Below are 15572 nucleotides of genomic sequence, written 5' to 3'. Positions count from 1 at the left end.
GACAAATAGTTTAATTTGCTTCTTGTCTGCCGTAATTTGGGATTTTGAAGCAGATGTTCACATACAAACACAAAAAGCCCATCTACAGTCCAAGTGTGAGCGAACACCACATGATTCAACGGGAAGATGCGTAGCAAAGATTACAACAGCATGCTTCCCATTGGTAGTGTCACCATAATGTCACAGACAATGGCCTACTGAAATTTCTTGTAGGCAAGGAAAAAAAAGAGAAGAAATCTTTAAAACAGAAGAAAATCTTTGAAGTAACTCATAAAGCACACATAATATGCCATTGCAAGCATATCTATAGATGTGAAAAATAAGAAAACACAGACTGAATACTATTGTAAGACTCTAATGACCCAGAAACAAAGAATTGAGCGATGTTAAAAGAAGGGGTCTAACTTCTGGACCTTCAACTGGTGCGACCATGGAGCATCTCACACAAAGCCTCTGATTACTCACAAACAGGGGAAACTGACTCTTCACTTTGCCCAAATTTTAAAGGCCTGAAAGAGCCCTTTAAAGAACGGATGTTACACCACTCCCCAGCAAAACCTCCCTATCCTCCCAGACCAAACCTGACAATGAGTTCGACTGCTTGGATCCAGACCACAGAGACATGAGTTTCGCATGTGCATACACACAGATTCCTGGGGGTGATGTCAGACAGTTATCTCTAGTTATGTTTCTGTGGGTGCCAAAACTTGTCACAAGGATTCTGAGCACACCTCAAGCCTCGATGTCCTCTAGCTTACAGCAACCTCATTTACCATCCTATCGTGTTACAGGGCAAATAACTCTTCCATGTTTGCTTCTGCCTGTGCTCATGTTTCATGTGAGAAATGATAACATTTTCAAGTCTCTCTGTGCGTAAACCTGTGTCAGTGGGCCACAATTTCCTGTGCGTTATCTGGCCATAAACTGAGTGCAGAATCTAGTCCTTCATGCGATGGGATGTTTTTGGCATTGGGCCTAAATCAGAATTTAAAAAACCCAATTGTCTGAAATTAATCAGCTGATGTTAGCTGGCAGTGCAAGAAGTCTTCATGCAGGTATTTATTTGTCCTAGCAATAACAAGGATATTGGAATTTATATCCAGGAGATAAGAGAGTACCTTGTCACTCAAGCACAGCTAACAAGGGAATCACTATTTTGTAGAGACATAGTAAATGCCAAATCCTTAGTCTGGTTATTACTGTAAATTCCATTTTTACAACCTCTCATTTTTAAAATGGTCTGTTAATTGATTTTTAATTATATTTTTCAATGACATTTAACTACATGTGCTTTGTAAATATACCCACACACATGACCAAACATATTAAAGGAGCAAATACCGATACATTAGATGTACTATTTTCACAGACCGTAGTGAGAAGAAATTCTAGTGTTTTCATTAGATTGTTTGCATAAGGAAACAAGATCAAATTCATTATGGGTATAAGTGGATGCAGTTCTACCACAGTCAGCTTACGCCTGCTGATTTGGTCCTCAGAGTGCTAATTATACACATCATCAATCCATCAATCCAGAGCTGCACTGGTCCTTACTGACAGCCATCAAAATATAAGGAAGGGGAAGATAAGTAAAATAGTCACACCAGGGTCACCAGTATACCCAGCCACAGGATGATGCAAAGCAGCTGCTGATAGAGCTCAGCACAAAGTAGCTAGTGCTAGCTGGGGAACAGATCATTCTTGAAAATAATGTAAAATAACATTTTTTGTTTATACAATGTGTGTTATTTATTATAAGTGGCATAATATAACACCAAAGAATTATTTAACTGATGACATATACAACACAAAAATTCTTTAACAAATGAGACACAGCTATTTAAAGTCTAGACCAACACGGCAGACCAAAACTGAGCAAAATGCAAAAAGTGCATTTTACACCTGAAGCTGAGAGATGTTCCCAAAGAAATGAAATAGTGCTGCTTAGTTTTTGCCTAAATAAGGAGTGAGAAAAAACTGAATGATAACCTTCTGCTGTAGGTCCCAAGTAATTACTGGAGTTGAAATTTGGCCAGGTCATACTGACCAAGTAAGTGCCAGATTAATTAATGTGAACTGCCATAAGGTCTTTAACGATCAGAAGAGGTCAGGACATTCTTTTACCTCAGCAACACCATGTTAGAGAAAAGCAGTGGGCAGCAGGTCTTGTGTCACCGATGTGGTATTTTGGAGGTGTCAAATAGCTTAGCCTGAGCAGGACTGCAGCACGTGGGACAGCATTAAAAGATACAGCACCATAAACTGTATCCATTCAATTGCCTAAACCACAGGTTTGGCATGGATTTAAAAAGCCAATCTAAAGCATCTGTTGTTAAAAGCAACAAATGACAACATCCTGGGGAGTCTGAAATACTATCTGAAAGCACCCAATTCCCATGGGCTTCCAGGGCCAGTGCGGGGTCCAGCATCCCTTGGGCTTGGGGTCCAATGTCTCATTCAAGAGAAAAACCATGCACGGGGAAAACCTGGAAGCAGCTCACCCAGCTCCCGCCACCCGAGGCACCCTAAAGAATTAGCCGCCAGATAGTTTTGAAACCACTCACTGTTGTAGCCACGGTTGCCACTAGTCTCTGCCGGAGCGGTGCTGTGCTCAGCCGGCCCTTCCGCGGTGGCCCTTCCTGACACGGACGGGAAGAGAGAGGGATGAGGCGAGAGACGAGAGGGAAGGGGGGGAGAAGAGTGGACAGGGGAGAGCAAAAGATGGTAAAAGAAGGGAAAGGGAGCATCTGTAACCGAACTCATCTAACAGCTTCATTACACACAGACACGGAACACGTTTGGGGCCTGCCCCTGAATATTTTCCAGCGGTTTAAACTGGCTCCAGTTCAGGCCCAGAGAAGCTGTTTCACACAAAACGTTCAAGTACCGGCTCTAGACAAGGCTCCGAAGATCAGTATTCTATTTTTACACTGCAGTTATAGACATCTGGAAATTTCAACAGAATTGCACTGCCAAAATGATTTTCCTCTTTTTTTTCCCCCACTGAAAATACCACTTTTCATTGAAAAACATTACAATTTTTAATTCAAAAATTTTAATTCCGTTTTTAACAATAAGTCAATAATTCTCTGCCAAAAGCAATTTCTCCCTGACAATCCAATCCCCCAGGGGAAGAACATTACAACACAATTTGTAAATGAGTGCTACTGATATCTTTATGGAAAATAAAAATTACAACTTTCTGTGTATTTTTGAAAACACTGCATAACCTCACTGAAGTCAGCAGGATAACAACAGGTGAAGGTGTGCACATTTTTCACTCAGACTTGCCTTTGCTTACAGTGCACACATACTTTTCATATGGCCAGGATGTCATATTGTTACTAGCAAAACTGCAGTTTCATTAACAGTTACAGAAGTGGGAGAAAACATCAGAAGAGCAGAATCTAGCATTTCTCCAATTCCCAGGCTTAACAATTACAGCAGAGGTATAGTGCTTTTGTCGTGGAAGGACCTGCTTTCTTTATGTTGTACAACTCATAAAAACCACAGGACCTGGGAATGACTATATTGATCTTGAGTAAGATTCACTCCTGTGCAGAGATCTAGCACAAGACAGTGTATCACATAAATTGTGTACTGGGGAATAAAGTGGCACCCAAATCATGCACTACTCTTATAAAAATATTTTGTTCTTAAATATTGCTAGTAATAAGTAGATTATAAAATGCTTTAAGAGATTAGCAAGATAATCCCCATTCAGCCAACAGGGAAACCGAGACAACGAAAGGAGATGCGACTTGCCCAAGGTCACCCAGCAGGAAGTGCAAGAACTGGGATATATTCCGATGCCAGCGTAGAGATCTATCTTCTGTCTATTGCCCTTATATGCAGTGCAAATATACAGTGAATGACAGCTTCTGCCCCACAAAATATCTTATCTAAAACAGCATTTGTAAAGCATTTGGCTGATTTCAGAAAGGGAAATTTCCTCTGAGCTGGATAGATATCAAAAAATGCATTCATTAATTTATGCCATTTATTTTAATTTCAATGAAAACTGATTTAATTAAGTGTTATATATGTTCTGCAGAGATGACTAATGCTAATTTTATTTTTTTCCTGTGGATACATATTTTTCCAAGCTCTTTCTTCTTTCAGTAGCAGCTGCTGCTCACCCATACTTCCTCCTATGGGATCTGAGGAAAAGCCTAATTCTGCCGCTGCTCCGTAGATAGAACTGCAATGAATGTAACTGGTGTCCCTTTCTGCCCTTTAACGAAACTAAGTTAGACTACGGTTGTACTGCAAAGACTGGGAAAACATCTTTGCTGACAGTTTTAAAAGTTCCAGAACACAGATATTAAGCAATCATTGTCACAGCAAATGTGAAAATGATTTGGAAATCTCAGAGACAGATTTCAGTAGACAGCAATGCACACTCAGTTCACTAACTAGCTCTGAGAAAAAGCACGTGTTACAGTTCACGTGTCACAAATCATTAAGAACAAAGAAAGAATTTGTTAACAGGTTTTTGGGGAAAAAAGCTAAACCACGTTGCAGTGCATGCTGCGATTATGTGTCTCAGCAAAAGCTGTCTGTAAAATAAAGTAAATAGTGGATATATTTTAGGGAACAACAAGTATACTTCAAGAACAACCCATTCCTGAACTCGTGCTGGTGTTTAAACCAGTAAAGGGAAAACAATCCTGCTAAGTTTTCTTGCAGCAAGAATACAAATCCCTCCTTCATCACAAATTAGCCCTTTATCCCATCCTTGTTTTCTGCAGAGATGCGTACATCATTGCACTGGGGAGCTAACTTCCACATTAAAGTGAGGTGATCATTGCCTTGTTGATGACAATGAGCTTTACTTCGCTGCATCAGCAAGTTATTACAGTTCTCGCCATCGGTTTTTACTCAGCTTGTCAGCTGTTGTTAAAGAAGGGGGGGCTGGAACCTGGCTGGAATATCGCTACAGCTCTCAACATAGTGGTGTTACAGCTGCGGATGTTGCTAGGAACCTGGTTCTGTTTTTGACGCACACGTTTGTCTCAGCATCACACAATGCCTGTAGTTGGAGCATCTTTCTGTCCTTGAAAAAATTGCTGTAATACTTTGTATGATAGGTGCTATGTAAATATATATTTGACTGCAAATACTCTATACAGAAATGCTCTGCTTCGGTACCGAGGCAATAACCTATGCTCAGCTCAGTTGTGGGCTTTTCTTTGTGTGCATGCAGAGGACCAATCCTGAGTGTCAAAGACTGCTGAGGGCAGCTTCTTGGTAGGTCTTAAAATTATCTTTTTAAAATGCAAGGGCTTTCCTCAATTCGATTCAGTTGTCTCAGTGTCCCTCCTGTGCCCTTTATTATGGATCTTGTCTAGAGGTCAAGTAAAGCTTGTTCTTTGGTCTTCCCAGACTAGCGATTAAGCTTCAGGGTTAAAGCTGTACTTGTTATATCTCTTGGATTTTTAGGTCCATTTTGCAGCAGTGAGTAATATTATAGAATACAAACTTGTAAATGCAGTATCAGATTGGTTGGATGCACTTCATTCCAGACATGAATAGTAGGTGATATGAAGAAAAAGTTCTTTGCTATTTCTTTTTAAATAAACATAAGCACACCTGAATACATGAAAGTTTTTTCTTTCCTATGGCTATAAAATGCCCGGGTGGCCATTTAAATGTATAATTGCTACCTTGATTGCATAACCATGATAATTCGTGTGCAAACTGTAAAGTGTGTACATTCATGTGTGCACATACAATACCATGTCTGGTCTCTATTTTTACTATACTCAATTGTCAAACCACAAAAGGTTTGAAAATGTATGTGAATTGTTGTATTCTGTTTCACAAACTGCCTGCTCAGAGGCTGAACGCAAATAAAGACATTGGCTCAGCGAAAAGTGCAATTTAGCTTGGTGCTGCGAACAGTTAGTTACAGCAAACTAATCTGGCTCCCAACCTTGCTTTTCCCATTCTTGCACATTCAGAATCCCATAGGTCCCCCCCTTTTTTGTGCATGTGACCATGAAACAAATGTAGCAACAAACCTGTGAAACGATTTGGGAATTCAGGTTGGCCTGACAGCAGGTAACAGTGAGAAACCCACTTCCATTCAGACAGATGGAGTGATAGAAATGCAATGCAGACTGAAAAGAACCAATTTGTCATGACCATTAAAAAAGAGCTGAGGCTTATGTTTTCATTTCTGATGCCTGAACTGGCAAAGCACTTCACAGAAGCCGACATTTATTGACCATGTAACTTCAAAAGAACAACAGTGAAGTTCACAGCACGTACAGGCAAAAGACATGCACTACATACAATATGAAAGTTTGTAAAATTGTTTTCGATAGCAGAAAAATGTAAGAAATAAATTCCATTTATAGTCTTTGCATGCATATGGGAAGCATACAGCCACTTCTACCGGGAAGAGTGTGGAGGTTTTGTTCTTACATGGTATTTCCTCTCTTGTAAGATAGATGACAATTTTGAGATGCAGAATGGATGTTAAATGCCTTTTAAAGTCATTGGTCTCAATCACACAATCCTTTGTCAAGTAGAAATCCCTGCAGCTTTGCCCATATGAGAATTATGGACTCAGTTATAGGACTACCAGTGCACATTTTACCCTTGCTGCCTCCCTGATGCAATAAAACTCCTAAACCCTTTTGGCTCTACAACTTGCCCGAGGGCATGTGAATGAATGCAGCGTTTATGAGTTTGCTACCCCTCTTTCTTAACCAAGAGCTGAGGCTTCATGCACTAACTGTCCTGCCCAACCTAACTGAACTGATACAGCAGGAGAAGCAATTTAAGCCAGACTCAGGGCTGGTAAGGATTACTTCTCCCAGAGTACATTACTCCCTCCACCATCCCTGCCCCCATGCAAAACAATTTGCTAATCTTTGCTAAGCTATTCGCCAGTATGTCCTTTTTATAACATAAAAATAGGTTTCCTTAATGGTGTAAAATGGTTATTATGATTATTTATTCTAAACTCTCTATAAGCACTACTAAAATATGTATTCATTTCTCAGCTTCCTTATATGTCTTTTAATAATATCAACATTGGTGTTCTGTCTCTGTAATGGTAATTGGAAACGCTGATAGGAAATCAAGATACACTAGAACGCGTTACACATTGCAATGATTGATAAATTCTGTGAAAAAGAACTCCATCTCTCTTCTTTTTCAGAATTAAATATCCAACACAATTCTCTTTTTAACGTACTCTATGAGGTAAAAATATTAAACAAGTTCCCTGGCGGACAATGTCAATGTATCGGAGATGACAACAAAAGAGCCACATCATGCTAAATTTTGAACCTGCAATTCACTAAATTATGTAATTTTATAGTAGAGGGAAGGGACTATATCTTTGGGAGATTTTGTCCAGAAAGAATCTAAAAATCTTTGACACAGCCTGGATATGAAGATCTAGGAGGCCAACGCAAAGAAGTCCATCTTGTGTGCTGGGGCAGCAGGCAGGATGATGGTGGTGTTCCACTCTATACGCGAAGGAGGTGGTTTAGAGGGCACAGAGAGAGAGGACAGGAGGATGCAAATACTTCTCTTTTGAATATAGCTAATGCAAGCTGTCCAGATGGACAGACTAGTAGAATTGGCTTCTTCAGATGAGATTATGTGTAGGCAAAATGTACGTGAAGGGAAAGAGACCAAGAGCAGAGCCTCATGGAGGGAGAGACAAAGGGTGAGAAGATCCCGTGAAGGATGCACTAACAAAGAGACCTAGGGAGACAGGAGGGAAACTAGCACAGGACAAAGCTAATTTCAAGTAGGGGGAGAGCCATCACTGTCAAGTATAGGCAACAGAAAAAGGAGAAGGGGGATAGTAGCATTTTTGGGGGTTTTAGCTAAGAGGCAAGCATTGTGCCAGACTGCAAAGTCTGACGGCACTGGAGAAAAGGAGGACCAGACAGCACCCGTAATCCTGTGTCCAGTGAGCCAGGAGGCAGCCTCCACGTCCATGTTTGTTCAAAGAGGTCCAGATACTTATAGAGATTAAGAGCAATGCAGATTACAGCAAATGGAGCTCCTGAATGGCACCAACACCCCTATGATTCAAGAAATGCTTTAAAGAGGAAGTGCGTCTATAGGAAGATAGTATCTTTCTATCCATCTATCTACACACACGTAGATAAGTAAAGATGGCCTGGAGCTATGAGTATCACACACACACACACACATATATATGTACACAAACACGTGCATGCATATCTAAAGACATGTAAATACACAGGATCTAAAAATGCATATTACACATATGAATGTATAAAATATGTGAAACATGAAATAATATATGTACTTATATTAATATACAGTGAACATACACTGTTTAGTCAAAATCGATACATTGAGATGTACATGTGTGCACTCTGACATAAGATGTTTGCTTCACATGGATGTAATTCAAAACTCCTTGAAGTCTGTACGAGTATTCCTATAATTTCAGTCTTTGTTGGATCAGACCCTCTGAGAGACTCAGGAAAGGAATTAAAGTGCATCTAAATCTCCTGCTCCTTTTGGTCAGAATTAAGGGCTAAAGGCTGTATATGCATTAAGGAAGCTTCAGCAGCACTTCGGTGAAGTTAAACATGTGCTTCTCTGAATGGGGGCCTGGCTGCGTACAACAGCCATGATTTAGAGAGAATTTTAAATCCCCCTGAAGTCAGTAATAGACTTCTGCTGGATTCTCATTTTCCAGCGAAAAGAGGAAGAAAATGTTTAAAATAATATCAAGAGACATTAATTTCAGAAAAATCTAATTGCAATATCATTCCCTACCCACTTGGCCCCAATCCTGAAGTGGGGACTGGTGAAGTGTGTTCCCAGGCCCATCCGAAGCCCATTTGCAGAATAGGCTTCAGCCTTCCAGGGGTCTGTGGCAGCTGCTTCATATCAAGGCTGAGGCAAGACAGCTGAAATTATTCTCCATTAAAATCCACATGAACATTTTTATAATCTCAAATACTGTACACCATTAGAGCTGCTTATTGAAGATAAACTTCATGCTTTATTTATCACATTTTAACAAGCAACAATAATGGAATAATAAATGGAAAAATATGTTTTTTATTGTCATTGTTCAAATTCTTTGGTGTGAGAGAGCAACATGTGTCTAATTTTTCATATATCTTTGAACAGCCTGAAATGACAGATTGCCCATAATCTGTTACAGAATCTCGGTGCCAGGACATGACAATAGACAGCACCATGGAGTGCCTTGGTTATCTCAAAGGGAATAGCTTAACACTAACCAATAGCAAAAGGGTGACCCAGTTCAGAGGGGCCTGGAGAGAGATACATTGCTGGTGGTTTCAGCCATGTGTGGCTGCATGCAGGCACAGTTAAAAGGCAGATTAATAGGCAGTCAGGTGTGAGGAAGAAAGCCAAGGAATCCTACTGTGGAACACACGGCATTTATCCTATTTTGTAAAGCACTTTATGAATTAACCTAGGCTTGTCTTTTCTAAATAGCGCGCTACTGAAGATTCACACCAGTGTTTCTCCAGCCTGATCTGTATTCCAAAACAGTACCACTCACATAAATCTCAGTGACGTTTTTTACGAGAGAGTGAAAGGGAAAAAGAAAAGCTGCTGTTAAATCAATAGGCTGCATTGCACAGCACAGTTTATGAAAGTAATAGTGCCACGCTTATCATTTGTGCTGCCACCAACTAATTGCTGCAACTTGCACTTCATTATCCTCTGTAACATGGCTACAATAATAGAGAACGACAAATAAGAACCATCATTTTTATATTGGCCAGTTCTTACTCACACAACCAGTTCCATTCAAATGCACCTAACTGGATGAATAAGATTTACCAGACTGCACATTGATTTAAAAAGGTTTAATATAAGTAGTGATGGAGAACTACCCTGGGAAATATTTTCACAGGCACATTTCTGGGATCTAGCACAAAAAAGTCTTCACTGCTGCTTTTGTGCCCACCATGGTCTCCCTTAGTTCTCCCTGCATTTAAGCCAGTTATGCTGGCCGACAGAAAACCTGATTCCGACGATTTGCTTAACATGTCTAATGTCTCCCCTGAACCAGGTCTTGCAGTCATTTACACACTAGAGAGGTGGTCTGATTCCTTTGATGTTAATTAGCTACTCTAACTAATAAAACTGCCTATACTGATAATCAAGCAGAAACAGGAAAAGAATACTATGGATAGGAGAAAAGACTTTGGGCTCTGGCAAGAAAGGATAAAAGTATCTGGTCATTAATGGGTGTCCTAGTTAAAGAAAATCCTTTGCTGCAGCAAAAAATAGGAACTGTAGAAAATCTCAATGAAACATCCAATACCTGCATTATGGGACCTGCTCTCTGGTGGTGTTAGGAAGTAGAAGAAGATCCTACCTCGTCCTGCTCCATTGCTTCTAAATTCTCTGCAAGAGACCAGTTCTCCCCACTGGAAGTAAAGGACGTGCACAGTATCAGAAGGAAAGAGAGAACGGGGAAGCGATAACCATGAACTCTTTATTTATACTAATAATCTTCAAATGTGTCACTGTTCCTATGGAAAGATGTATGGGCTTTATGAGACTCTGCAACAAAAACTCAGTAGTTTCACTAATCAGACGAACGCACTTATAATTCACATTGTTAGAACCAGGGTAGCCTCATATATAGTTGTCTCAAAAGTCAGAATTTACCTTAAGCATACACAACATTCATTAATATCACTAAAATTTGCCTACAACAAAAGACATAATTGCACTAAGGCAATTAAGCATTAAGGCAGGCATATACATAATTAAAGACATCCACAGGTGAAGAAGTAGAAAAAAGGCATAACGAAGAAAAACATTGCTGAAACATTTCTTTCCCAGAGCCTTTCATACCAAATGTGAGGTAACTAATTGTCTAATATCTACGGTTATGGCAGTCATTTCATAACAACGGCTGTGACTCCATTCTCGCCCCATGCTGAGCTCACCTTTGAGCCCCTGCATTCTTGTTTTAACTCATTCTGGGGGTTTTGCTTCTTTGTTTGTTTGGGGGATGTAGGATGCCCTTTTTTGCTTCCTGCTTGGATACAAACTGGAAACTCTCTTAGAAAACAGTACTACATAACTGTCCATAATTATGCATAAACTAGCCCTAAATATTTAAAGACCACAACAGTATATAAACAAAGGTAAATCTAAACAAGATCATGAATCAATTTCTCATTTCTATTATTCCAATGCTCTGCTAGTTAATAAAGTTTTAAATTGTTTTATGATTATCATAACCTGTACAACAGTTAATTGAATAGTGGTTACTGTAATTTACCAAGAATACATCTCTAGAAAGATGGTACTTCCCTTGCAAAGTCCTAAGGAAAAACAACATTTCTGTGCATACATACTGGTTAGTTTTGATATTCCAGAAAATAATGGCAAACTAATGCCTTGCAGGTAATGGTTAAATATTTTTGCATATGTTTAAAGAGTTTCTTTTTTTTCTTAGAAAGAAGATATGAATTATACCACACACTGTTATGCAGTCAGCGGCATGCACTGACTGCGATATATTACTCAACACTGCTTCGTACCAGGCATTTCCATATACTTCTAGAAAGTATATTTTTTTCTCCCAACTATGCTGCATCACATGGATTTTGTTTTTGCGCTGTATCTAACTAGCCTTTCAGATGCTTTTCTACATCTGTGTGGTCTTAACTACAAAGATTCAGCAAATCATCACTGGATACCAGCCTTCCTGCAAAGAGCTTTAAAAAGAACTACCTGTCTTAGCATTGCATTGACATTATCATGGTAAATTGCTTTATAATATTACTTATAAGTGTAATTTTAGCCCAGTAAAATGTTTTAAATTTGTCTGCTGTGTCTCAGAAATTGTCCTGACGCTGAATTACTTCTCACAGTACATTAACAATTATTCTAATATACATCAGTAGCAGAGATGGATATTTTGCAGTTCTAAATGAAGGGGTGACTTCACAGCTGTGCAGATCCCAGGAAATAAGTAGTCTGTTAAATGTCATCACTCCTGGCTTCCAGGTAGGTGATGTGGAAGACAAATACCTTTATATCAATTACAAGTTTACTGTATTAATACGTTGCAGGATTAAAGAATTTGCAAGCTGCAGTTTTGTGCAGAACTCAAGATGAAGTCTTCCCATGCAGTGATTCCCATCACTGCATAATAAAGATGAATGCAATCCAGTGTTGCTCAGAAAGACCGTTAACTAAATGAAGAAAGTGTTCAGTGAATGTGGAATCTGTATGGGAGCCAAATCTAACTCCCTCTTATAACTCAGAGATGCAACATTTGGGCAGCTGCCCAAGGAAGGAGAAAGAAGAAAAACCAAGTCTGCATGCACTATTATTTCTCACTGACTATAAGCCCATGGTTATAGAATCAAACTAAATTCTTCACTTCTTTCTATGTGCTGTTCCAGACTCTTTAACCCATCCATTCTCGATTACAAGAATGTAATTGAAATGCAGCTCATATTAAATTCATTATGATACTTTTGAGTTAGGGGTATAACACATTCCCACCAAATTTCAGTAGGATGCAGTCCAATGAGAGAATGAGACAAAAGAATTCAGAAGAATAAATCTGAGTGGGGTTTCATAACTCTCACCATATGTAGAGTGGAGAGGCACAGATTCAAATGAGCTGGACAAATCTGCATCAGGTTTTTTACAAAACCTAACTGAATTCCTGAAGTAATCACTCCATCAGCACACAGGATTGTATCTCCACTTCTCCCACTCTTCCACTTCTGCTTGCAGAAGATGACTTGCATAATAATCAGAAACTCCATTTGCAATATACTATTTTTCGAGCCTTTAGCATGAATACTGTTCAACCTGACTACCTGGTGGATATATTTAATAATGCATCAAAAACTTGCATGCTGTGTCTGATTCTAAGGAGAGAAACATGGAATGATACTGTAAACATTGGTTCGTTACAGAGCTGTGGAAGTATGAACACTAAAGTAATCTCTCTGCATTGCACAGCCAAAGCAAAGAATTTTGCCATTCGTGGTGCGTTCCTAATTCAGCCAGTAACTCTGAGGAAGGCTACAGAAGGATGCTGGCATGGGATGGTCACTGTGTCCCAATCCCAGCTCCAGGCCCCCAGGGAGCAGCCAGCCCTCACTGCTCCCTGATGCAAACCTCCACATCCTGCGAGCTGGCAAAGCTTCACTGGAGCTGACTTGCTCCAGCTGAGGACATGGATATAAAGCCCTTTCAATCTTTTCTGAAGCAAGTGGTGTCCCAGAGGAAATGAGTAGCACACAGCCTACACGATCTAAATTTCAGAAATTCACTTTGGGTTTGTGATTACATTTAACAGCCACTGCCTTATTTACATTTCCAGACAGGAGGTCAGAAATCTTCCTATCTTATTACTTATGAGCACAGTCCACACAGCAGCAAATTAAGGCATGATCTGTCTCACTTTTTTGGATGGAACTGTAATTCTTGAGTAGGTGTCCAAAAACAGACCTTCAAAGAACCTCTTATGAGGAAGGCATAAAGAAACACACAAGACAACACGCCATTTTGTATACCCCTGTCTGATGCTGAGCAGGCACCTTTCATAAACTCAGAAATGGGAGTCTGAGACGTATGTACCACTCAGCCACAGAAACTCCCCAATGCTTTACATCGTAAAGATCAAAAGATGATAAAAATCAAGCCTAATCAAGTGTGGCATGGATAAATGTGCCAACATTTAATTCTTATCAGCTTATTACAGAGACACCTGTATCAGTAGGGACAACATCACTCGTTGGTTTGGTATGAAGAAATACAGTTATTTGCCGATTTGCCTGTATATTGACAGGTAGAGAAGATGTTAACTGTAAATTCATCTGGGCATGTTGTAAGCGGAAAATCAAAAAAGAAAATCTAAGAAATCAGAAAGAAAGCATCCAAGTAGTTCTTCAGAACCCTGTTATTGAACTAGAGACTTATTTTATATATCTTAATAATTATTCAGTATAATAATTCTATACTGTAATCTGTTAATACTTATTATTCGAAACAGGGTTAAACTTGCACAGCTGTGAAATAATGATTTTTAAATCACAGTTCATCTGCTCATGATAACTAGTCTGTGACATCACTCATACTAATGTTGAACATAGGGTCAAATATAATAGTACATTATTTGTTACTAGATTTTTGTACGTAATCCAGGTGTAAAACATATAAAAAGCCAAGCAGCTGAAGTCTGCACTTCGTTATGTTAATTCTCTGAAGTCTGATGGTATCGTATTGCACCTTTTATTAGCCAAATCTTTTCTATACCTCAGCTACTGCTTGGAAGTCTGGTTAAGAAAGATGTGGGTGCTCCATTCCTGTAGCTGAGATCACACCCTGCCAGCAAGTGCCTCACCAGATGGTCAGCATATTGCATTTCCCCCTTGGTAACATCCTTTTTTCTTCCCTGCATCTGGAACTCAAGTAGAAAAATAATATTTATGTTGCTTCCTATAGTGCTGAAGGTATGGATGTATCCTCAGCTATCGTACAGTGCAGCTACCGATGTCTACAGTTTGCCTTCAGTTGGGACATACATCTGAATTTCAGATCCCAATTTCACCCTTTGCAGTTTGTTGATTCACCAGTTGGGTAACTACTCTCACTTCGATCAAGAATTTCTGCAAAATAATTGCTTATTTGATCTCAGGTGTTTGAACTGTTGCTTATTCTATTCCAACGCTGCTTTGAAATGTGCTTTTTAACATTTGAGACTTCCATCCTAAGCTGCTTCTACTAGTGGATCAAAAGGTTTTCTTAACCTTGTTTGAGGCTTCTGGAGCTCTTCCTGTCTATTGTCTCCTAATTAGAGCCACAGTCCTGCTGGAGTTTCTGCACCTGAGCAGAGAGCACAGTCAGGCAACAGCTTATTGCTAACTGTGCGACAGCAAGTCCTGCGAAGCACTGTTACCCCACGCGAGGTCACTGGTGTGAGCTGATGCAACTGTATTTGCTTTATTGTTTCCTTGCTCTGAGCACCGAAGAAGGTAATAGCTGTTAAAAATCCTGTGTCTGCATTAACTGATAATGTGCTCTAGGTGGAATGACTTTTTGATTGTAACGTTTTAGCAACAGCTTCAGAGCTTCAAAAATACATCATTTGAATATGCAAAGTGTTCACCTCTTCAAATATTTGATTCTTCTAAACACTTTTAAGGGTTCAAGTGTTTTTGATTTCTTTAGAGAACAACATCCTGAAATCACACAATCATTTTGGACACCCCACTACCAATAGGCGCTGCAAATGTGCTGCCTTAAAAGTGATCGTGTGAGACATTTCAGTGGTCTAGAAAAACTGGCCACGTGTCAAAGGGAACATCCATCCAGTTAAGGGAAACAGAAGAGTGTGCTAGATAGATGATTGCTTACTTGCTTCGTTTTTATAATAAACATTAGTTGTAAGAGAAAAATCTTCAAAAGCTCTCAAAGCCATCTCAAGAATCTAAATCTTATTTTTCAGAAGTGAAAGAAAAGCAGCTGAAGCATCACTGGCTTTAAGAATCTCAAATGTTTATGCTGCATCTCATTTAGATAAATCTATGCTCGTTTTAAAT

At 39.5% G+C, this 15572-nt stretch overlaps 1 protein-coding gene across 15 annotated transcripts in view; it reads right to left on the bottom strand.

The window, feature by feature from the left end:
- The window catches only part of MEGF11 (multiple EGF like domains 11), a 279056-nt gene that overhangs the window by 125244 nt on the left and 138240 nt on the right, over positions 1–15572 (bottom strand). For 12 of the 15 annotated variants that reach the window (XM_068958591.1, XM_068958589.1, XM_068958588.1 and 9 more), the window contains one exon: positions 2565–2639. The exons of the other annotated variants lie outside the window; for them this stretch is intronic. In XM_068958591.1, coding sequence (XP_068814692.1) covers positions 2565–2639 — 75 coding nt within the window. The remainder of the gene's footprint in view (positions 1–2564; positions 2640–15572) is intronic. 15 annotated transcript variants of the gene reach the window in all.

The sequence above is a fragment of the Struthio camelus genome, chromosome 12 (assembly GCF_040807025.1).
Source record: "Struthio camelus isolate bStrCam1 chromosome 12, bStrCam1.hap1, whole genome shotgun sequence".
NCBI lineage: Eukaryota > Metazoa > Chordata > Aves > Struthioniformes > Struthionidae > Struthio > Struthio camelus.
This window is presented reverse-complemented; position numbering and strand designations above follow the sequence as displayed.